The 23,206-nt window shown below is 32.2% G+C and overlaps 1 protein-coding gene across 3 annotated transcripts in view; it reads right to left on the minus strand.

Moving 5' to 3' along the window:
- Window positions 1–382: 382 nt before the first annotated feature.
- LOC148613329 (kinetochore protein NDC80 homolog) overlaps window positions 383–23,206 on the minus strand; it is a 50,329-nt gene continuing 27,505 nt past the window's right edge. For all 3 annotated transcript variants that reach the window (XM_088586680.1, XM_088586682.1, XM_088586681.1), the window contains 15 exons: window positions 19,132–19,397; window positions 18,036–18,147; window positions 17,343–17,429; window positions 16,753–16,938; window positions 16,137–16,217; window positions 14,078–14,171; window positions 12,927–13,021; window positions 9,671–9,815; window positions 8,734–8,939; window positions 7,436–7,573; window positions 6,976–7,065; window positions 4,989–5,081; window positions 4,402–4,532; window positions 3,468–3,570; window positions 383–2,163 (listed from right to left, as the gene is read on the minus strand). In XM_088586680.1, the coding sequence (XP_088442806.1) occupies window positions 2,044–2,163; window positions 3,468–3,570; window positions 4,402–4,532; window positions 4,989–5,081; window positions 6,976–7,065; window positions 7,436–7,573; window positions 8,734–8,939; window positions 9,671–9,815; window positions 12,927–13,021; window positions 14,078–14,171; window positions 16,137–16,217; window positions 16,753–16,938; window positions 17,343–17,429; window positions 18,036–18,147; window positions 19,132–19,370 (1,920 nt within the window). In that variant the 5' untranslated portion in view covers window positions 19,371–19,397 and the 3' untranslated portion in view covers window positions 383–2,043. The remainder of the gene's footprint in view (window positions 2,164–3,467; window positions 3,571–4,401; window positions 4,533–4,988; window positions 5,082–6,975; window positions 7,066–7,435; window positions 7,574–8,733; window positions 8,940–9,670; window positions 9,816–12,926; window positions 13,022–14,077; window positions 14,172–16,136; window positions 16,218–16,752; window positions 16,939–17,342; window positions 17,430–18,035; window positions 18,148–19,131; window positions 19,398–23,206) is intronic.

Below are 23,206 nucleotides of genomic sequence, written 5' to 3' on the forward strand. Positions count from 1 at the left end.
TATTCATTACTGAGTGGACCATGATCGAATGAGTTACGGGATATTCATAATCCAGTGTCAAAGACTATACAGACAAAACACCATGAACAACAATTATCATGTTACATCCAGAAATTAAAGAATAAATGAGTAAACTTAAAATTGGAGTATGGACCTAGTGCACTGGTTGGGAAGGCACCTCTGCTTTTCTAGATCCAATATTGTAAAGCCCTTTCTTTCAATTCAAGTAATTTGTACTGGACAGCTGCATATTTGGAGAATGAACTGGATGTTGTAGTGCACCCCTCTTTTCGTTTTCATAAAGAAAGTATTAATAAAAATGTCTTGAGCATAACTTGTGTTTTCATATCTAATCTAGGCATTTTGTGACAGAGTTCAAACGTGGAAAATTAAAATTTTATTGTAATCAAGGAACACAGTCAACATTCTTATGCAAGAGGTTAAGTAAATCCCTAAAAAAATCTTTTAAGTATTTGAATCATTTACACATAGCTGGCTCTTGGAAAGGCAACAAAAACATAAGACAATGTTCTTATCTTGTATTTTTATGATAAATATTGAGATGAAAACATTTGTCTGCACACAATGTTTTAGAAATCTATTTATACTCTCTAACTATCAAACCTGAACAGCACTTAATAGCAATGAACAAATCTTTCCACCAAAAATATGCTATCATTTATAACTTGAGGTACACAACTGTTTTGCCATGTTTTGACATTTAAAAAAAAACAGTTGTCCATTGTAGGCTGAATTTCATTTCAATCTTCTCTCAAATCTTGAATTAAGAAATCTGTTTATGAACTTTAAATAAGCAAGTATTGCTAGCATTTTACTTGTATGAAAAGAAAGCCTAAGACTTGTGGTCACATTGAATCCCTGAACACTAAATTAGCTTTCCATATGTAATAAAAAAATAATTCATAGAAATATTTGAATTCTTGAAGTGAGACCTTAAGCTACTGGTGGACCTGATATTTCATAAGAATACAGCTTTCACAATAAACCAGTTGTCCTCTGGTTGTTAGAAATGGTGAGCTCAAAAATATTCACCTTTTTAGGCAAGTAATATTATACAAAATTCTCTAAATACAGTAAATACAGTTTACTGTCAAGACTGAGAATAAGAGTAAAAAAAGAGAATATTCCTTTACTATATAGAATATTTCCTTTTACTACATTTTAAACATGCATGATGCTTATATCTATATAAATCTTTACATTAATAAAAGCAAATATACAGCTTATTATACAAAATGTACACCAAAAAGGTTTATTGATAGGTTTGAAGTAAAACCAGATCAACTTACTTTGAATTCTTTAAACATCCCCTGCTTAAAAATAGATAACAAAAAATTAAATTAAAAATTGCTTTCATACAATTGTGTTTTCTGGTCAAAATCCAAAATTAAATTCTGAAAGACGGTAAGAAAAATTTAAAGTACCAATCCCAATAAAATAGGTATCATAGAAACGTGTAGCCTTTGTTAATAAAACTTGACAAGTACAAAACAGCTTAAGATAAAATATACCACAGTATGTAAAATAGCATGTTCTAAACTTCACACAAATTTGAGGTTGTTGTTTATATATGATAGACAATTGGACTCCTCAGCCTTTCTCATTACACAAAGGAAAATCCTCAGAGGGAATAAGTGGAAGAATCTGCCCGATCTGATTCTAAAATTTTAGTTAAACTGGTTGAATAATTTGCCATTATCTTCTTTTCTTTGCTCCTCGCTTCTCACCAAAATTCTTGGAAGAGTTAGTGATCCTTATTTCTAGGGATATCTAACTAATTATTTTGGCGACATCTGGTGGATGAAACTTCTTTGATATGAGTATCACTACAATTCAGGCAAATTTTTTCCTGAAGATATTCTCATTTCTGCATCCAAGGTAATATTTTAGTGTGGCAGAAAAGGCTGAGGTTCCAACTGAGTTAAAAGACAGTAAGCTAGAGTATGATTTATAATAAAAGATACCCACGTAAACAAAAAATTAATTGCACATAAAATTAGAAAAATTAAGTTAAAAACTCTTCTAGGAAGTCTGTTTTGCTCGATCTATCAGTTTTTGCTGCTCTTCTAATTCTTTTGCACATTCCTCTTCACACACTTTTCTGTATTCTTGTGCTTCTTTGAACATACTGCTTAATTTTTCCTGAAGAAAATGAACACAACTGCTGATTTACATACAAGTACACAATTATGAATCAGTTTTTATGGGGTTTACTAGAAATCTTAGATCTAGAAAGGGGATAAAGTACTGGTGAAATGTTTAGTGGCTTTACATTACATATACCCTCACTTGTAGGTTTTTAACATTTTTATATGTATATATTGGGTGTATTTTAATCGTGTGAACTCTTTCCAACAAAGTTACAAATATGCGAAACTCAAGTAATATTATCTCCCTTAGCAAGCATCTGATTGAAATTTCTCGTGTAAATATTTTAAGCCATGAGTAGATGTGTCTATAATGTTTGCAGCAGATTTGTGCTATTGACTTTAATGGTCCATTTATGATCATACATAATATGATTCAGATGTACAGGAAATGCCTTGGTACAAAAAAAAAGGAGAATCCACATTATGTACTAAAGTTATTTTTAGTTAAGTAGCACTCCAGCTAAGGATCATGCAAAATGTGATTCATGGGTAAAAAGCCTACATGTTTTTATTTTTGATATTTTGTTTGAAATGTCATAGTAAATAGAAAATAAAATGTGGCTTTTCATATAACCCGTGCTCTTAAGAGATAAAAATTATATAGAATGCACTGTAGATTTCAAAATTAAGGGAGATAACTCTGTAAATGACGCTCAAATACAATAGAATCTACTGGATTTTCAATGTTGATTATCTCCTAAGAGCAGGCAGATTTGAATGAATAATTACACATTTCATAGTATAGACCCATAAAACAACTTAATTACAAAAATAAAAATATGTAGTCTTTTTTGGGATGTATCACATTTTTCAGATTTTGCATGATTCTTACAAAGACAGCTACTTAAGTAGTGGAGGAAGTATAAATTTTTATTGATGAATGGAACAAAGATGACCGAATCCAAAGCTTAGGTTTCAATGAGTTTTTAAGTGTTATACTTTGTGAGAATCAGGCAGTGGGTGAATCATGGTGGAAAAAATACACCATTCTTTCCACGACAGCTAATTCAAAATCTTATCTGACATGCAGAAATGGCATTTCTTAAGAAATGCATTGCAATTTCATCATCAAAAGAGAAATAAATCACTATTATTCTAGTGTAACTGGTAGCTTGCTTTTCTGCATTCTCTGACACTTCTATGATGAATGAACTGTCAATTCGTCTTCATTAAACTAAACTATGTACCTACACTATAAAATTTGTGGGTTTATTTTTTTAGCATTATTCATTATTTTTCAATTTTGCCTGCAGATTCCAGCACTTATCATTCTGAAGTGTAATACATTGTCTATACCTCAATTTTTTCTTTGTGTTGAATCACTTCTTTCAGGACATTTTCCAGAAAATTCAAGTACATGTTTTCCTCCCTCTGCAGTTCTCTTCGTTTCTGTGAAGCCCTGATGATGGATGGTAATACAAAACTTAATACATGCATACATAATTTTAAAACTCAAAATAAAACATCCATAGTCATGCTAAGTATACCTCCACTTGTACAAGAAGTTGACAACTGACAGCACCCAAAATCCCTTACAACGTATGCCTTATCTATACAAAGCAACAAACCAAATTTGAAACCAATCAATCCACTGGGAGCCAACATTTTTGTGACAAAAATTTTCTCTATAATTCCACATGGTGAAAAATGGCCCAACAAAACAGGAAGTAAATATCTGACAGCATCTAAAATTGCTTACAACTTATGACCCACCTATATAAAGTCACATATTAAATTTGAAATTAATCCATCTATGGGTAGTCATAATTGTGACGAAATCCAGACAGAAAGACAAGGTGATTCCAACACACCACCCACTTATACTTCTAAAAGTTGAGATAGATAAACTTTAAAGTTCACACCACTAGAAACAAGAATTTAATCAAAAAAATTAACTTTTTTTTAAGCCTGTGTCAAAGGATCAATCAATTATGGACCTAAATAATATATATCTTACAGTGAAATAATAAATGAGTGGTATCAAACTACTTTATTTGTACTTTATTTCATTATAATCACACCATAAAGTTTTGAGCAACTTTGGTTTGAAAATTCTAAGTAAAGCTTTCAGAATTGTTTTATAATGAACAAGTGTTTGTTGTGGACTGAAATAAAAAAAAATAAATGTACTCCAAAAATCCTTAATTCCAGATTTACCTGGTTACCAAAACCCTGAAAATTCAGATATTTCTTTAAGGGGAACCATGAAAATCAGTACATCAATACAAACCATTGTTGTTTTTCTACAACATCTTTTTTGACATCAGGAACACAACCTTTCCATCCTCTCTGCATCTCCATAATTTCTCTCTCCAGATTTTCAACATCTTGATTCTTTGTATTAATTTCTTGTTGGTAATTCTGTTAATCAAAATTGCTTAGAAATAAATAAGAGTATCTTTGCTACCATCAATAATTTCTAATTCAGTTGAATTTGCAACATTTAACATTTATATCCTCAAGGTTTCATTACTGTATCTTCACATTAAATATCAATACTTTTCTAATTCTTCAGGATTAGTTATTCCTGAATCTTTATGGTGCTTCTGTCTGCACCATGAGAACAGATTTGTTCACTGTGTCATAGTTTTCTTTTTCTCCTTCATATACCCAGGACATGACTTGGTGGGTGTTTCTAGAAACGCAGAGAATGCTTACCCTACCAGTGCACCCAGTCAATGCTCCCAATTTTATGGGAAATTCAGGTTTCTTGTTTTCTTTTGTTTCTTTCGTGTGTCTAGTTTCCCTGTCTAATCCTTGGAATAAATTCTTTGGATTTCTGCTCGATTCTTGGTTCCCTTTCAGGATCCTTCTTACCTGTCTTTTGATACTGATTTCTTCATCAATTAATTTAATTCTTTTATCAACTTGATCTGCCTCATCTTGAAATTCCGTAACATTATCTGACAACTGAAAATTAAAAATAGCATTTTGGTTACACAGTACATGCTTTCTTTGAAAGTGACAAAAAAAAGAAAAACGTCAAAGTTTCTACTGCTTCATCTTCATGCATTTGTTGTTGTTAGTCCTCACAATTGTCAATTCTTCATGCAATCTTTTACACTGATTATTTTTTGTTCAATTCTTTGTCAGGGTTCATACACCTTTTTTGCTCCAATTTTCCAGGACTTTTCAAGGATTTTTTTTAATATTCCATACCCAAAACCACAAACAATTGGGCACCTTTTTATAAGTTTCTTAAAATTATTGTAAGCATACATAGTATTTATGTATGCCAAATGTTTTTAACACATTCATACAGCTGGTATGTGTAACCATGACATCTAACAGGAGCAAAATCTAAGCTTCTAAAGTTCCAGATTTACCCAGATTAGACTGCTTTGACCTATAAAAAACTTTGCACTAATTTTGTGAATATTTCAGCCCTTCAATAATATGTTTTGGCCAACATAGCTGATGAGAACTTTAGGTTCAAAACATGTGTCCTACGTGATGGAATTTTGTTAACCTTTAATGACTGTATTTTGTTTTATAAAGTCATGTTTTAACACCGGTTAAATCTGGTTCCCTTTATGACATTCACAAATGGAAACCAGTCCCTGAACACTTACAGATTATTCTCCCTTTTCTTACCTTCGAATGTGAGATTAAGAAGACTGTAGATTGCTTATTTCAACACTTAATAAAACAATATGTCATTTGAATAAAATTCCATGACTTTTCAAGGACTTATGACAAAGATACAGGATTCAATGACTTTTCAAGGCCTTTAAATTTCAAAAAGAAATTCCATGACTTTTCAAGGATTCAAGGACCCGTACGAACCCTGCTTTGTTAGCTATTTCAAGTATTTCAGAAGAAAAATTCCATTAATTGAAATAATCTTGCTATGAAAGAAAATTACAAACTAGCCCAAATTTTCAATGCGCTTGCTAACAGAAGCAACATTTTTCATGATGGTATATGGCCCCACGAAGCAGGGAACCAGCTATAAAATTGAGAATTCTTATACTGGGAATCTATTAAAATTTTAAGAATACATTACTCACTTACAGAGTTGCTAAACTGGAATTAAATCCACAGGTGGCAATCTATTTATTTCAGTGAACGCCTTTTAAGTGTCAATCTCTGTAAGAATCAGGCAGTGGGCGAATCATGGTATGAAAAAACCCATCATTCTGATAGTGCAATTTGACTATCTGTACCATTAGAATCAAGGAAAGAAGAACATATTTTCCATATCATGTTGGTTCATTGTGTTATAATTTCACTGAAATGCACTGAAAATGAACATTTCAAGGGCAGAAAACTCGGTCAAAAACCACATTTTTCTAACATTCTATTGAAAAATTTCTGAGCAAAGCCAGTGATGCAGAGATCAAATAATAGTCTTTTCAAATGAAAAGAAGGTATCCTTGAGTGAAATTACATAGTCAGATTGGAGGGGTTTTGACATGCATGTTTCTGATTTTTCCCATTTTGCCTGATACTAACAAACACTTCCACTAAACTTTAAAATTGGTTCAGTTTACCAAGGTTCAAAATACATTTAAACTTATATAAAAAGTGCCTGGTTATGACAGGTATTTGGATAATTCAGGGTGCCATTAAGACAGGTTTCCCTGTTATTTCATTACATTTCACATTTGAAAACTATGGAAGTCATGTGACTTCAGAATTAAACAATAGTAATACTGTCCATAAACACTAGATTTGTACTATCACTTGATAAAAACAATCTCTAATGAGATTATCCACATCTGGGAAGGATTTTTCTTTATTTAAAGTTAAGTGTCCATTCATATACATAAGGTTGGCAGAATACAAATTGATGAATAGATACCTGTTCTAAAGAATCCAAGTTAGTTATCTTTTCTGATGTCTTTTTGATGATGGAATCCTGGCACTTTTTGCTCAAATGGTTCAATGCAGGCTGAAAACAATAAAAACCTTAAGATCCTTTGTTATCATAAAAATAACACTCCAAGATTTCTGAGTTCTCTGTCATTTTTTTATAATTAAAAAATACCTTAGTAAATGTTATATAAGTTATCTTTATGAAACATAGGAGCATTAAAACACAGCAAGATGGTCTTGAGTATGCAATATTCATTTCCATAAGATAATTTACTTTCTTTGTAAATTTTCCCCCATTTTTTGCAAGATCATTACTAAGTTTCATCTGATTGTCTGTACCAATAATTTATATGCAGTGTGACTCCATGACCAACACCATTTACTGGAACTCTTTTTATTGGGTAAAGTCCTGAGAACTGACTTTATATCAATAGAACAAACCTTACCTTGATGCTATTCTGAAGCTTGTCACAAGTTTTAGCATCTATAGAGCTGATCTGATAATCTATGGAGTTCTCTGACGATCTAGGAATTAACTTCAACATCTTAGCTGTCTTATGGTACTGTGTTAAACACTGCTCAAACTAAAATAACCAAAAAAAAAGGCTAGTACCCTGCCTACATATACACAATTCAAATTGACTTACAAAGTGAGACTTTTTAGACATTTATATCTTTGTCTTAATGTATACAGAATTAAAATGATGTCATGAACTTTTCAACAAATCTACAAAGCTACATTAAATTAAAGGCAAAACTGCTTTCAGTGTAAAAAATAAATGAGACATATTTAATCAGGATAAAGTTATGGTGCAAATGAAAACGAAGTTTTGAAACGATATGATTAACATCTTAGGAAAAATACAGCATAATGTAACATTAAGTGATACCCTGCCAGGGTGGCAAAATGTTCTCCAACTCATAAACCACATTTTGGATTTTGCTGAAAAATTAACTTTACACGTAATTAATGAAATTAAACAACTGTGCAAAGATTCAATAAAAATCATTGATCCATTCTCAAGTTATCATCCAGGAAACCTTCAGGGGACGAACAGACTGATGGGCAATATTTTACAAAGGGTATTACATAACCAATCAACACCTTAGGATGGCAGGGTAAAAATAAAAATTAAGCATAAACATATGATTTGATCGTAGAGAAGACAGACTTGCTAATACAGAGAAAGAACCAAAAACTGAAACATTCTTAAATGGCTGTTTTTAACTTTGTTGGCCCTGCAGCTTTTGAAAAGAGAAGGCACTTTAGTACATTAAAGGCAAATTTGAAGGTATATCATGCAAGCATGAATGTGTAATTAGGGGAAATTGACAGAAAAGGGAAGGTGCTGATTAAACTCATCAGAAAGAGCAGGGTGCCTGTGCCCTCCAAAAACTGTCTGTAGAGAACACTATGACCGTAAATGAAGTAAGATAACAGTTCTTTCTAAATTGTTTGGCTTTCAAATATAAAAATCTTTGGGTAGAAACAAACAGGTAAACAAGATTGGGACTCACAGCCACACATCACCTGCTTCTAATGAGTGAGATTTGAAGTTCCTGCTGTTCAAAAAATCTTACAATATAAACTGAATCAAAACAAAAGTGTTGTATACATGTACACATCTATATTTCATAACAAAACATCCTACCAAATATGGAAACAATCTGCCAAGGGGTTTCAGAGGAGATACTTCAAGGAAATGTGGGGTGGGACAAAAAATATCTAACATCAAGTACTAACCTTTTCTCTTTCTTTAGATAATTTCATTTCAACACTCCAAATATCCTGATCAACACTGGCACCTCGTCTCTCCATTTCATCAATCTGTCGCCTCAACTCCATACCACTGGCCTTGATTCTGTCAATATCTGCACCACTAAATTCCTGGGATTCATAAATGCATTTCATTCTTTGCAACTGGTGCAAACACTCATCATACTCAGCAGCTATACATATAAATAACATGAAAAAGTATATTTAGGTTACACATTTAATGATCAACCCATTCATTGAAGAAAGTCTACAAGTAATGACAATATTAAGGTACCATTTGGCGTGTTATTTTGGAGGGTGTAAAATTTGGTTATTTTGAGGCAAAAAGGTATACAAAAAATGTTAGTGTTTCTAATTTTGGTGGATGCCAATTTGTATACAGGGAAAGAAGCCCAGAAGAGATATTTAGTGGAATCTGGCATCTTTAGACCACAAAAATATGCCAAAATTAGCACCCTGCGAAAATTTCTTGGTATTGGATATTTTGAAATCCTTCTTTATCCACACAGGCTTTAACCTGTCTAATATAGTCAGTAAAAGTCGACCCCAAGGAGAGTACCAAAGATATGTGTACAATAATGACATGTTTAACACCCACTTTAATCATTTCCTGTTACCCATGTCAAAGAAAATTTATTTTAACTTTTAAGGAATATTATGTCTGTAAGTTTGGCAGATTGATTTCTGCAGAAGAAAGTTCATTCACAGTGATTTTGTTACTCTTTCTTAAAAGTGTCCCTCCTGTTGATTTAAGAAGAAAATTGGCTAATTGGGAACAGAAAAAGCTGGTGTAAACTGGTGTTTTTGGGAATTTTGCATGAGTTTTAAATAATTTTACAAGTGGAAACGCCCTGTACTTCAGAGGCAGAGTTACAAAATTATTGATTCATGCCCTAATTCAAACCTGTGTTAGTATGAGAATCATCAGCCTCCTTCAGAATAATCTCCTGGTTCTGTCTGTGTATTTCTAGATCATTGAGGTAAGATTCATATCTCTGTATGTCATCTGTCATAGACATTTCTTTCTCTTGTAAACTTCTTAATTTATCCTGAAGCAAAATAAGTTTACGAAATATCACTGGTTGGTTTCTAGTTTAACACCTTCAAAATAGCTGTGATTACTAATAGTTATTAGTCCATGTGGCTTCCATTAGAGGAATGCCAAAGGAAAGAAGTACAAGGCAAGGGGAAACAACAATTACTACAAGGGTTAAAGCCTATGCTTTTGGCAGGAGCCTCACAATATTTCATGAAGAAAATCAACAATCTCTAATTAAGTGTCCTTGTCAAAGTAGGAGATTTATCCATATTCATAAATTTGATTTTTTGGTTTATAATCATAAAAAAATTGTTCAAATTCTTGTCAAAACAAATAATTTACTATAATTGTAATATAAGGAAACATTATTTGTCATCTTTCTGGGGAGGGAATGTCACCAGAAATTTTTACAGTGAAGTTGAATTTAAGTTCAAATAAGGTCTGTCACTAAACATGAAATGCCCTGAAAACAAAACTTAGGTATATCTCCCACTTTCAGAAAATTGTGAGAGGGTACCCTATCACTTAAGAAATTTTGAAGGTTATTATTTATAAATGATATTTCCAACAAAGCTATTTCATTAATATATTATCATACTGGAGGAAAACATGAAGATGTCATGAATTAAGTATTCTAATACAGAAAGTGACATCACCTTATAACATATGCCCCCACACACACCAACTTGAAATAAATCCATGCATTGGGAGCCAATATTTTTGTGACTTCCTATAGCACATGATGTTCGTTTGCATCAAAATATCCAACAATTACATCCCAAACGTCACTTTTGAAAGAAACATTTTGAGCCATTCATAGGATCTACATATATACATGCAGGGTGTCACTAATGCTTTCTTTTCCTTTCATCTTGCATTGGCACATACGCAAAGTTCAAGACTACTTTAAAGTTTATTCTTTGTTGAACTTGTATCTTAATTGTATTTTTCATTTACTTATTGTTCGTATCTTAGGCCAACTTTTTTTTAATCTGTTAATACAGGATTTTTTTCAAAAAAATTGGGTCGAGCAAATAAAAAAAAAAAAAAAAGTCAAAATCTTGGTGAGTTGATGGAAAAAATAAAAATAAAAGAAATTGTTTTTCATTTTCATTTTTTTTTTTTTGGGGGGGGGCTATATTCTACATGTGTGATAAGTAAAAGCTTTTGATATCCAATTTTAATACACATTTCACTTCTACAATTATTAAGACTGATTGATACTGTTTTTACAATGAAACAGAGAATACACACAAATTTTAAATTTTGAAAAGAAGATGTATAAAAAATTTTCGATGTGCAGATACTATGTACCCCTTTCCAAGTTTTTGGCTACATTTCTGAAGCGTTTTGAATGTGTATTTCAAGTCATTTGTAAACATTTCGATCCTTTTGACAATATATTTTTGTAAATAGGTAAATACATCAGAACCCACGCCACATTTGATCTTATTGTCACTGATCAGTTATGGTTATTAGTAGGAGAATCACATTTGTATTATATCCTTGGTATGACTGGATGTCAGCATCTTATTGATAAAATGTGTTTTGCTAATGGTTTTATTGGTAGGTGAAATGATCTTGATAAGATGTGCAGTGTTGTCCATCAATTTTTAGTTTATGTAATTTGATAGTTAAATCTAAGAAGGCTTGTGTTGTTTACAATAATGACATGTACATTTTTTATAATGACCAGTAATCATCAGCTGTCCAAGCCAGATAAAATGGTAATTATAGGCAAGATGTTTACCCAGTACAGTATATAAATATGATTCCTTTAATTTATCCATAGAGGATAATCTTATCTCTTGGAGGTTAGATAGGAGCGTTTTCTAGATAAGATGATTATTTTGAATTTGCAATTGGTATTGAAATAGTTGTTTACATCAGTATAAATTGCGGAGGTGGAATGTTGGACACCTCTTGCTTTGAAAAATGTAAATAATTTACGTGCAGAACGTTTTTACTGTGTTACAAGAAATGTTGAGATTTAAACATAACGTTTAAGCTAATATTGCCGGCTGGTGTGTACGAGAGTGTTGTTTGGTTAATAAGCATTTATTTGATAATCATAGAGTTAAATATATTAATCCTTGTGAAGCTGTTTGCATAATAAAAAAGTTTGTGGGACCATGGCTGGACACCTTTGTTATGACAACCGCAGCTTTCTCATCAATCATTTCGTTGACGAATAGAGAAAGAATCACTTTTCTGTATTCCCCAATAATAACAAATTTGAAATAATCTTTGGCCATTGACCTTCAGTGTTTTTCATTAACTAGTGATAAATGCCGAGAGCTTCCGATAGCTTACTAAAATAAAACGACTACTGATTGGTCGCTTCTTTTTATTTGTCCAGTGAAAACTTGCGACCTGTTTTCTTTAATTTTTAGCATGGGATTTTCTCACAAATATTCCAGGAGTCGGCAGAATTTAAAAAAATAAAACAACATTCACATACTTTTATTTTTATTTTATTTTTGGCTGAAATTGGGTCAGAGGTCCCATAAAACAGATTATAAAAAAATGTTGGCCTTATGTACTATTTTGTCTACTGATTTTGCCAATGACCAGTGGCAATTTAATGTTGCCCGTTTGCATTTAAATATACTGGCGATAATTAACCATGATGGAGCCAGAGGCATGGCACGCTGTTAAACCTGGTTTAGCCCCACTATTTCCATTGGAATGCTTGTACCAAGTCACAACCATTGTGGCAATTTACAACTTTCCAGTTTTAGCCTTGATATTGCCATTTGTTATACATGTACAAACTTTTCCTTTTTTATCATTGCGAACAGTTCAGTTCAGTAATTTTGTTATTACCCTTCATAATATATTTTCAAAACTGGCATTTCTGATAACCTTTGAAAAAAATAATGTGGGAGCTTATACCCCATTGATATTGTCTCATGTGGGAGATTATCCCCCATTGACACTGTCTCATGTGGGAGATTATCCCCCATTGATTTTAACCAAAAATTTCCCTCAAATCAGGAGATTCTAAATTTTTCATTGAAAACGTGGGAGTGTCCCCCACTTATATGGGAGGGTAAGCAGGTATGAACTGTTGTCATTTTAAATTCATTTTTTTTTTATAAAATACTAGATAAAAACCTACATTGTCTTGTTCTAAGATTTCAATGTCCTGTAACAATCTTCGGTTTTCATTCTCCCAGTTCTCAACTCCACCTACTAATCCATAATACTTCTGATCTACAAACAAGCAAAACTGATTATTACATGTACTGTAAGTACATAAGTCATGATTAGGCATACCCCCACTCATACAGGAAATTTATATTTGAGAACAACCAAAATCACTTCCAGAGATTGCCCTATCTATATAAAGCCAAACACTAAATTTGAAATCATTCCATCCATAGGGAGCCAAGATAAACTTTGAAGATTCCATGGCAGACTAACATAACAGAAGTTGATATTGAAGACCACCCAAAATTGCTTACAAGGTTTACCCAATCTATATGTAAGCCAAGATAATTGTGACGAAATTCGAATGGACATAAAAGGTGATTCCAATAAACCAATTACATGTTGAGTGGGGGTATTATAATATTTTATTTCAGTACAATCTCAGACAAAGAGAGTATTTGTTGGAAGAAAAAACACATGCTTTTTTCTATAAGTTTTTTATATACAAATTTTGATTGTGTTAAACCTTTTCTTTGATTATATGGTGGTATAACACCATCGTAATTGGATACTTAAAAATGTAATTGAATGTAAAAACTTAAGTTCCAATCTGTGTAAGAAACAGGCAATGGGTGGCACCTCAAAAATATCCAATTCAAAATTCATAGAAAATATTAAAAAAGCTATCTTAATTTTTCCTGAAGTATCTGTTATGTTGACATTTTTTGGCTGCTCATATTGGTAAAAAGTGTGGAAAAATTTTCCTGCCATTTATCTATAGTTCATCTTTAATAATATTGACCTATTAATATCTTAATATTAAAGGCAAACTTTACAAAAACTGATGGGTATTTCTAGGTTATGAGGAATAAAATACTTGCAAAATGCAATAAAATCTTACTATTTTTCATGTGCCACACCTAAAACACATTTTACCTGATACATAGACATTAAAGTACTAAAATACTTTTGAAAAATGGAATGAACTACAAGGGCTAATTATTTTTTCGTTAAAAATTATAACATAATTTTCATGAAGTCATTGGTAGAACGATTTGCCTTTAGACAAAAAAAATACTAGTAAACATTTATTTTATTTTGAATGCTGTTTAAACTTACTTAAAACATCAGCTAGTGTTTTCTCATATTCATCAAAAGTGTCTTGTCCTCTCATGAAAGCTACATATGTAGATTCTATATAATCAAACTCAATCTGCAATATAAAGAAATAAAACACTTGTGAAAAACCAGGTTCAATTTCATTTAAAAATCTCAAAATGTCAGAATGTCCTAAAATTTTTCATTAGTTTTAAATCTGACTAGGCCTTGGTTTCATAAACAATCTCAAATTGAGATTTTCTTCAAATCCTTGAGTTGGTCCTCAAATCTTCAATTTCAAGTGATTTGATTGAATGAAATTTAAGTAGAGTAAGGATTTGAGAAAATCTCAATTTGGGATTGTTTATGAAATCTGGCCTTTTTTTTGTTTTCAACAGAGAATTCGAATGAGAACTCAATGATTTGAGAATATCCCTATTTGAGAATTTATATGAATATGAGCCCATGGGTCAAATGTTCATTACCTGTATCTCCTCACTGAATCATTTCATTACTTTGTAAAAATCAATTACCTTATATACTCGCGTATAAGTCAGATTTTTGGGAGTAAATTTTGAGTTGCTAAGAGGGCTTCTGACTTGTAAGCGAGATCTAGGATGTGGGTTAAAAATTCTAGTCAAGGCAAATGGGAGAATCAAGGTATTGACACGAAAATTACACCAGTCAGATCGGCGCCATACTTGTGTATTATTAAAGTCAACCTATATGTCATATTTGTTATTGTTGTGTATGCTTATAAGTGATGAAATAAACGAATATTTGCAGTTTTATTTTTATTATGCCTTACAACTAAACTATCTTTAATAAAATTTGTATTTCCTGTATAGCTTTTCTCATGTTTGTTATTTTCACTTGCATGTCACATGGTTGTTGAATATATCAGAATACCAAAAAGATGGCATGAAACATGACTAAGCAATGTACCATAGTTTACAAGTAATATTTGCAATGCTAAGAAATAATTAAAATTTAATTTTAAATTGTAATAAGAAGACATTAACATTATCATTATTGGTAATTTCATAACAATATAATGATAATAGGTATGGTGTATATGTCAAAGAGAACCGTCTTGATGGACTTGATTGAAAAGAAAACAATTAAAGATGATTACCAGGTAAAAATGTGTTATAACATTAATGAGCAATCAATCCTTTGATCACCTTAATGGGTAATTAATTTATTAAAATCCTTTGATCTCAGTAGGTGTCCAAGTTTCCGTTAAAAACTGTTTTCACAGTTCTTAGTTTTTACTTATTCTAATCTGGTCATTAGCTGTTTAAACAAACTATCGTAAAATGGCAGTCACGCTTGCTTGGGTCACCGGTAAATATTGATGATGACAACTCAAATGGCCTGTTATATTTATTATCTAAATCATTTCAAATATGTACAGAGCAATTTTATTTTAAAAAACAAATATATAGGTTTTATGTTGATCGGACACAACCGTACGCCACGGATGTAAAAACTTCAACAGCACAAAACAAAAACAACAAACACAAGATCATTCTTCACATTTTCCACCAAAAATTGTGCCTTCCTTACAATTTAACTGATTGTTGTACCTGTAAAAATTCAGTTCATGATTTGTCTGTTTGATTGGTCAGTCTTTGTCATCTTGAAATGCATGAAATATTTGCAACAGGATGTTTAACCGCACTAGCATGTACTAAAAGCAGAACATTAAATCTTTCACTTCACTGGATTGAATTACACCTTGGAAAGATTTATAAGCGGGTCAAGGCTAGATTCCAGAATTTTTGGGCTGAGGAGGGGGTTCCGACTTATATGCGAGTATATACGGTATTTAGTATTTTTTGCAGAAAATATAACATTTTGAACCATAAACCTCCCAGATTCTAAATATTTCATTAACAGTGTAGGATTATACAATAACAGGGGTGATTTTAGGTCGACAAAGTGAAAATTCAGAAGTCAATATACAGAAAAAAAAAAGAATCATAATGGTAAAATCCAGATTGGAAATTGCAAAATTTCACTAAAAAGCTGATAAATTATCCCAGCAATTAAAACAGATTTTCTCCCTGATCTTTACCTTCTTCTCAGGTTTAGAATCAAAGTCGTCATCAGGAGGGAATATGATGTTATCAATACAACCAAACATTACTTCTCCAGTCTACAAATACAGTATTTACAGATTACACAACATAATTATCATATGCCAAATATTTCCCTCAACCTTACTACATAAGCTACAATGAATATGTCATTTAAAAAAAAATATGGCAAATTAATGGAACATTAAGTGATATCCGGCAACATTATGGTGAAAAAAGAAGGGTGGCAAAATATTCAAAATGGACTAACTAAAAAACAACATTTTGGATGTTGCTGAAAATTGATCTTAACCTATACTTTAAGGTACTAAACAACCGGGCAAATTTCCTAAACATTCTTTGATTGGTTCCCAAGTTATCATCTTGAAACCATCTAAGGACAGACAGACAGATGGACAAGCAATTTTTCTAATGGTACCACATAAGTCCTTGCCTTTTCATGTGAGGGGTATAAAAATAGACAAAATGAACAAGTCAGGACCATTGCAGTCTGTTTTTGTCTTGATATCGCCATTTGTTTGATTTTCCTTCTTTTGACTGTCTGAAGTTTGCCTATCGGTCTGGTACTTTTGCCCTTAAGCAGTATTACTATACCTGTATTAAGTCAAGTAGCCAGACAACAGCTGCCAGTATATGAGGCCATGTATGGGGTGATCCTAGGGCAAACATCTGACTCTTTGATATCATGAATGGGTATCCTAACTGTTTAAACAGCTTTGGAATCTGTTCCTCTGGCTTGGTGGTATAAGTAAACTTTGGTGCCAGAAAACCATATAAGAACTGTAGATATTGAAACAAGAACAAGGATAGGAATTAGCTTCATTCTGTTATAAAAAATTAACAAATGTTCAACATGATAACATGATTTCTTACAAAAAAAAAGTTTTCTATCAAGAAAAACATTTTGAAAAGCACTCCTTCCTTCTAGTTATAGTAATTTTCTGCACTAGAATTGGCCAATCTGTGTATAAAAGTGCGGCATATGAAGGAAAAAAGGCGTATATTTTATTACATTCTCCAAATTTTTATACCTCACAACCTCTAAAAATAAGCATCAAAGTTTTTGTAAATTTGCAAAAAATGATGTACCACTTTCTGCCTGGTTCTAACACTGGGTAATATAGTATGTGTAAATTATCATAAAACCACAAAGTATGATTTCTTTAGATGATACCTTTACTGACCTCAAATATTCTGAAGAAATCCTTGCTTGTAGGTGACTGTAGCAGTTTATAGGATATATTGTGAGGATACCTCTTCTCAGACAAGAACTGAAAGAAACAAACACATTTATGATGTCTACAACTTCATTAATATAACTATGTATATTTGAGCTCAATTTGAGCCATAACAAAAGGTTCCATTCATTTCAGTGGGTATATTTTGTGGATGAAATAAAAGATATTTTGTGGTGTCCACATTGTTTTGTATCATCGTTTCATAATGGGGTCTGTAAGAATATTCTAGTTTCATTTTCCTTACCAGCATTTCTGATGTAAGAATGTTTTGAAAACTGAAGACTGATCTTCATTTTATTGTTTACTTCTGGGATCTCAAAATGCAAAATCTTCTGCCTATTGCTATTCTAAATACTTTTATCATGTAGAAATAGATATTCATCATTTTTGTTGGTATTTTTACAAAGACGGATCATATGCTTTAACAGAACATTTAACGCTAAGTGAATGACAATATTTCATGTACTTGAAAGGTAGACTGGGAACCATTCTCTTGAAACTACGAAGCAATGTGATGACAACTTCATACCCTTTACTGCTACAAATGAAAACCATAAAACTGGTACAACTAAAATTATAAAGAAACCAGAGCATGCTAATATTCGTAGGGGTCCAATATTAACTTATGATAATATTCACCTCCACAAGCCTTTTAATACTAGTACTCTGGAACATTTTGTCTGATACAGGTCTGGGATCTTTTGGTACACAATTCTGTCCTCTTAAACCAACATTGCTGCCTCTTGACAATCTGTACATAGAAATAGAGATGAACAAATGAAGAAACTCTTCATAATAACAGCAGAGAAAGAATATGTCTACTGAAAATGCTGATTAAACAAAGCAGTGAATAGCTTACAATATGACAAGTTATTTTGGTGGAGGTACAATATTTTGTGATTTTAAGGCAAAAAGGTATACATAAAATTTTGACATACTCTTATTCAAGTGCTGAAGCCCAGAGTAAATATTTTGCAGAATTTATTTTTGGCTCTTAGACGTCAAAACTAGCACCCTATTATTGTGAATAACCAAAATATAGTTGCTTGTGCCAAAGAACGCTTGAGAATTTAACTCGTTCCACACATTTGTTAAATCTAAGTGTCCTTTGGCACTCGTGATCTGATTCTGGTTATTCCCTCTCTCTAATTAATTATCCTATTATTCTGGCTGTAGCAAATGTAATAACCACATCAGTAACTACAGTCTTACAAAACTTGTTGAAATGTCAATTCCTGACAATATGCATATCTCAATTTTGTGATCTAACAATGAAAGAAGTTTCATGAGAATCCAGTAAGTGATGAAGCAGTTGAGAGACTTTGTCGGAGATTTTAACAAGGGCAGTATTCACCCAAATATTTCAATAAGTCTATATTAGGGACATTTCCTATTTATATGTAGTTGCTTTGAAATATCAAAGGCTCAAAATCCTTCAGTCAAAAGTGAAGTAAATCGAAAATGATGTATACAGTTAGGAAGAGTTTGTTTGAACTTTTAACGCAGATGCACAGGAAGTTTTGCATATACCTGTTGTTTGAGACATCATTGATATAACAACATAGCAGGGCATTATTGACAATGTTAAATGTTATTTGACTAAGAATTGCTCCATCCCTCATAAGCAAAGCCTTAAACATATTAGAAAGACAAATATAAGACCCAAAGCTTAAATACTCTTATATTGTATTCAGCCAAGTTATCAAAATATGTCTTGACTAAATGTCAGTTATACCTTCCCATGCCACTTGACATTCCATAGCGACTGTTTGGACTTTTTCCCGTGCTGGCAGACCTTCCAAATGACAACCTAGAGGTACCAGAAGACAGCCTGCTCTGGTGCTGTTTGTTTATATTCATACTATTGTCATTGCGGACCCTTAAGGGAGCTACTGCTGATGATGACCTTCTAGATCCTGCACTAGGTCGTCCTCCAGTACTTGTCCGACTGGAACCTAATCCAGATCTCCTCATCTTGATCAATTAGGTGTATAACAAATTCTGAAAAAAAGATAAAAAACTATACACTAGTTGCAGAATAATCTACTAAGGCACCAATGTTTTGATTAGCGAGGGGGCCTAGATCTTTTTGAGGAAAAAAAAATGTTCGAAATTTTAAGGGGCAAAAATTTGTTCACTCAGCCATTGAAAAAATAAAAATAATTCAGTATTTTCCACATAATTAACAAGGCAGATTTAAAAAAAAAAGATTTTGGTTGCTGCTGGAATAAAAATAAAAACTTAGTGCTTGCACAAAAAAATCTTATCTGACATCAAATTCCAGGTTTTGCCTCAGGATAGAAATGGTCGGGGCAAAGAGTGGTATCTTTCTGTACTAAAAAACTTTATTGTAAAACATATATAAAAACATTTTTTTCAACTGACATCCACACTAACCTGAAAGCTTGTTGGAGGGCAAGTTTGATGGTTTATGTGGATGATGGAATTGTTTTGGCATCCACACTAACCTGAAAGCTTGTTGGAGGGCAAGTTTGATGGTTTATGTGAATGATGGGATTGTTTTGAACTCTTTGATCATGTTTCAACATCTAAATATGGTATATTAAAAAAAAAACCACAACAACAACACATCTCTATGGGATATGGCAGTATACACATTTAGGCTCAATGGGTGCTTTTGGTCAAAGATAATAGGCATATGATATAAAATTAGTCAGGTTTCTATACACTCTTTGATATACTGAGTAGAAGAGAAAATTAAAACAAACAAAAAATGTTTTTCAAGTCTATTATAAGACTAGGAAGAAAACAGCTGAGCTGATGCTTTTAACACTTGTGTGGTTAAGTTGCCTACTTAAATACATTCAGAGTGAAACGTATCAGAAAACAAGAGGCTCCCAGGAGCCTGACTCGCTTACCTGGTTGAATTTTGCCTTTCAAGGGCAATAAATTAAACAAGAAGTTGTACAACAACTTTGACTCAAGAAGACTTTGATAGGACTTATCATATGGATCATTTCAGCAAATAAAAGTTTCTATGTATCATAGTTTTCATGATATTGGCTGAAAACTGGAGAAAAAAAAACCCTTATTTTCCCCTTTCAAGAGCAATAACTCTTACAAGGCATCATCTGACAAATTTTATCCCTGAAGATTTTTGAAGTCATAATAATAAGGATCCTTTCAGCTATTGAAAGAATTTGGCTTAACCTAAAAAGTTTTGGAGATGTATGTGAAAAACCACTGTCTGACCCCTATGTTCTATTTTTAGTAACGGCGGCCATGTTTTTCTATGGATCAAAAATCCCCATATCAGTTCAATGCAGGATATCCCTAGAAACATTCATACCAAGTTAAGTTTAGATTGGTAAAGTAGTGTCAGAGAAAAAGATTTTTGAAAAAAATAACATTAAAATTGCAAAAACATTGGAAAACTCCAACATAATTTAACAGATTAAAACGAAAATTTGACTGCAGATAGATCTTATCTTGCTGAACACTTTTATCCCATGTCAGAATTAGCTATACCTAACCGTTTTGGAGATATTTGCCAAAAACTACTGTCTGACCCTTATGTTCTATTTTTAGTAATGTCAGCCATGTTTTTCAATGAAACCACATCTGTTCTATGCAGGATACCCCTAGGAACATTCATACCAAGTTTGTTTTAAATTGGTCAAGTAGTGTCAGAGGAGAAGAGTTTTGAAAAATTGTTAACGACGACAACAGATGCCAAGTGATGGCAATAGCTCACATTATCGATTAATGCAGTGATAAACAAGAGACTGCATTACACTGGCTAAATGAACTAGTTTTAAATCTTACCCATTGATCTTGAACTCGAAAAATTTCTAAGTTATTGGAAAAAATGGTCTAGATATGCCCTAAATAGTGTGTGATACAGATTATCATGCACTTACCCAAATGTTTAAATACATATTAAACAAAATGAAACCTGTCAAACCACTACTGGACTTGGATTGGTTCAGTTTAGACAGGTTTTCAGTTACCAAGGTTCAAAATACTTAAATTGATATACAGGGACTTTAAAAAGAATCTGTTTGAAAGAGTTTTTAATCATTATTCTTGGCTTGGTATAGGACAATTTTGAAAAAAAGGGATGCCAGTCGGGGTTCCTCAGAAAAGGGGGTGCTAGGACATTATTTTCCTTTTTTTTTTGGTCAATTTTACACATGAAAATGACAAATTTTCCCAAAAAAGGGTGGTGCCAACCCCCTGCACCCCCCACTGATTACTATACATTGTGCTCTACTAACAACATGATCAATTACAGTTATATATCATTAACAATCAGTTATGTTCCATTCAACTTAAATTTCTTCCAGTCATTTGAGACCACTTAAACAAGAGACACCATATACACATTTATTTTTTTTTAAGTTTTGACTTTATAAATACACATAATTAATTGACAGACCCATGAAATAATCTTTGTAACATAAGTGATTTTGTTTGTGTTGGCTGAAAATTGCCTCCAAAATAAGGTGAGTTTCATATGTTATGCCTGAGCTTGCCGAAACTGCGCAGACTTTTTATATCACACTAGAACTCTAACAAATAGGCTTCTGGAACAGGGTTATGTTGCTACAAGATTGAAGTCATCACTACAGAAGTTTTATGGTCGTCATCATGAACTCGTGGATCGTTATGGTGTATCCATCTGCACCATAAAAACTGATTTATTCAACGGATCATAGTTTTCCTTTCCTCGTTTGTCTACTCCGGACTTGACTTTTTATGAGCAACTCGGCAGGTGTTTCTAGAAAAGCAGAGGACGCTTACCCTACCAGTGCACCTGGTCCATGCTCCCAGTTTTTAGTGGAGTACGAGATGCTCATTTGCTTTTGTTACTTTGTATGTATGATTTTAGTTACTTTATGTTCTTTGTTGTGTATGTCTGTTTTCCATATCTGGTCTTTGTCCCTGGATTACATTCTTTTGATTACCGCTATAACCTTTGGTTCCCTTAATTACTCTTTCCCAACCTGTCCAAAAGATGGCTAAATATTATCCCAAATATGATAAATAATTTGCCAACTGGTCATCAAGGTGTTGGTAAATTATTTGTAAATGATGTGTATTTATCTTCTGATCCTTTATAAGTGATTTTAATAATAAATTTATACCATTATCCCTAATTTTCCTATTTCAAAAAAGACTGATATTTTCCTAAGGAAAAGAGGATGGAGGAGTCTTAAAAAATGCCAACAATATTTATACTTACTTCTCTTTTAAATTTAGTGTTGTAATACATTAAACATATAATAGAAAGTTTGAACAGGGATGTTACTCTCTGTCAAAGGTTTCTATAGCCAAAGTAAAAATAGAATATTAAAAAAAAAGTTGGGTTTTTTTTTTTTAGTAAAAACAAAAAAAAAATCCCATATCAAAGAAATCTAAGTACATAATATCACATTAAGCATGATAAATAATTGTTTTCTACTTTTGACATTTTTGAGCAAATAAATTACATTTCAAATAGTTTTTTTTTGTTTTTATTTAATTTTAGGTAGGAAGTGTAAGAGAGTCAAGCTGAAAATATTTTTATTTAAAACACATACCTAAAGTATTCATTTTTAAATATTTCAACATTAAATAATCAAGAACTTGTATTAATTTTTATTTCTCATTAACTGTTATTCCTTTGAAGTAGACTAAGAATGCAGTTGTAGTTAAAACAAAATATACTCAAGCCCTTGATTATCATCAAGTTTTTCAAGGAAGCCCATTTACTCTCCCCAAGCCACACCATGGTTTTTCTTTGTACCCCAAGCCATACAGTTCTCTACCAGTCCAATTTTTATAATCATACAAGCTCTTACCATTGT

The sequence above is a fragment of the Perna viridis genome, chromosome 6, assembly GCF_037379345.1.
Source record: "Perna viridis isolate PV_CMFRI_1.1 ecotype Kerala chromosome 6, ASM3737934v1, whole genome shotgun sequence".
Taxonomy (NCBI): Eukaryota; Metazoa; Mollusca; class Bivalvia; order Mytilida; family Mytilidae; genus Perna; species Perna viridis.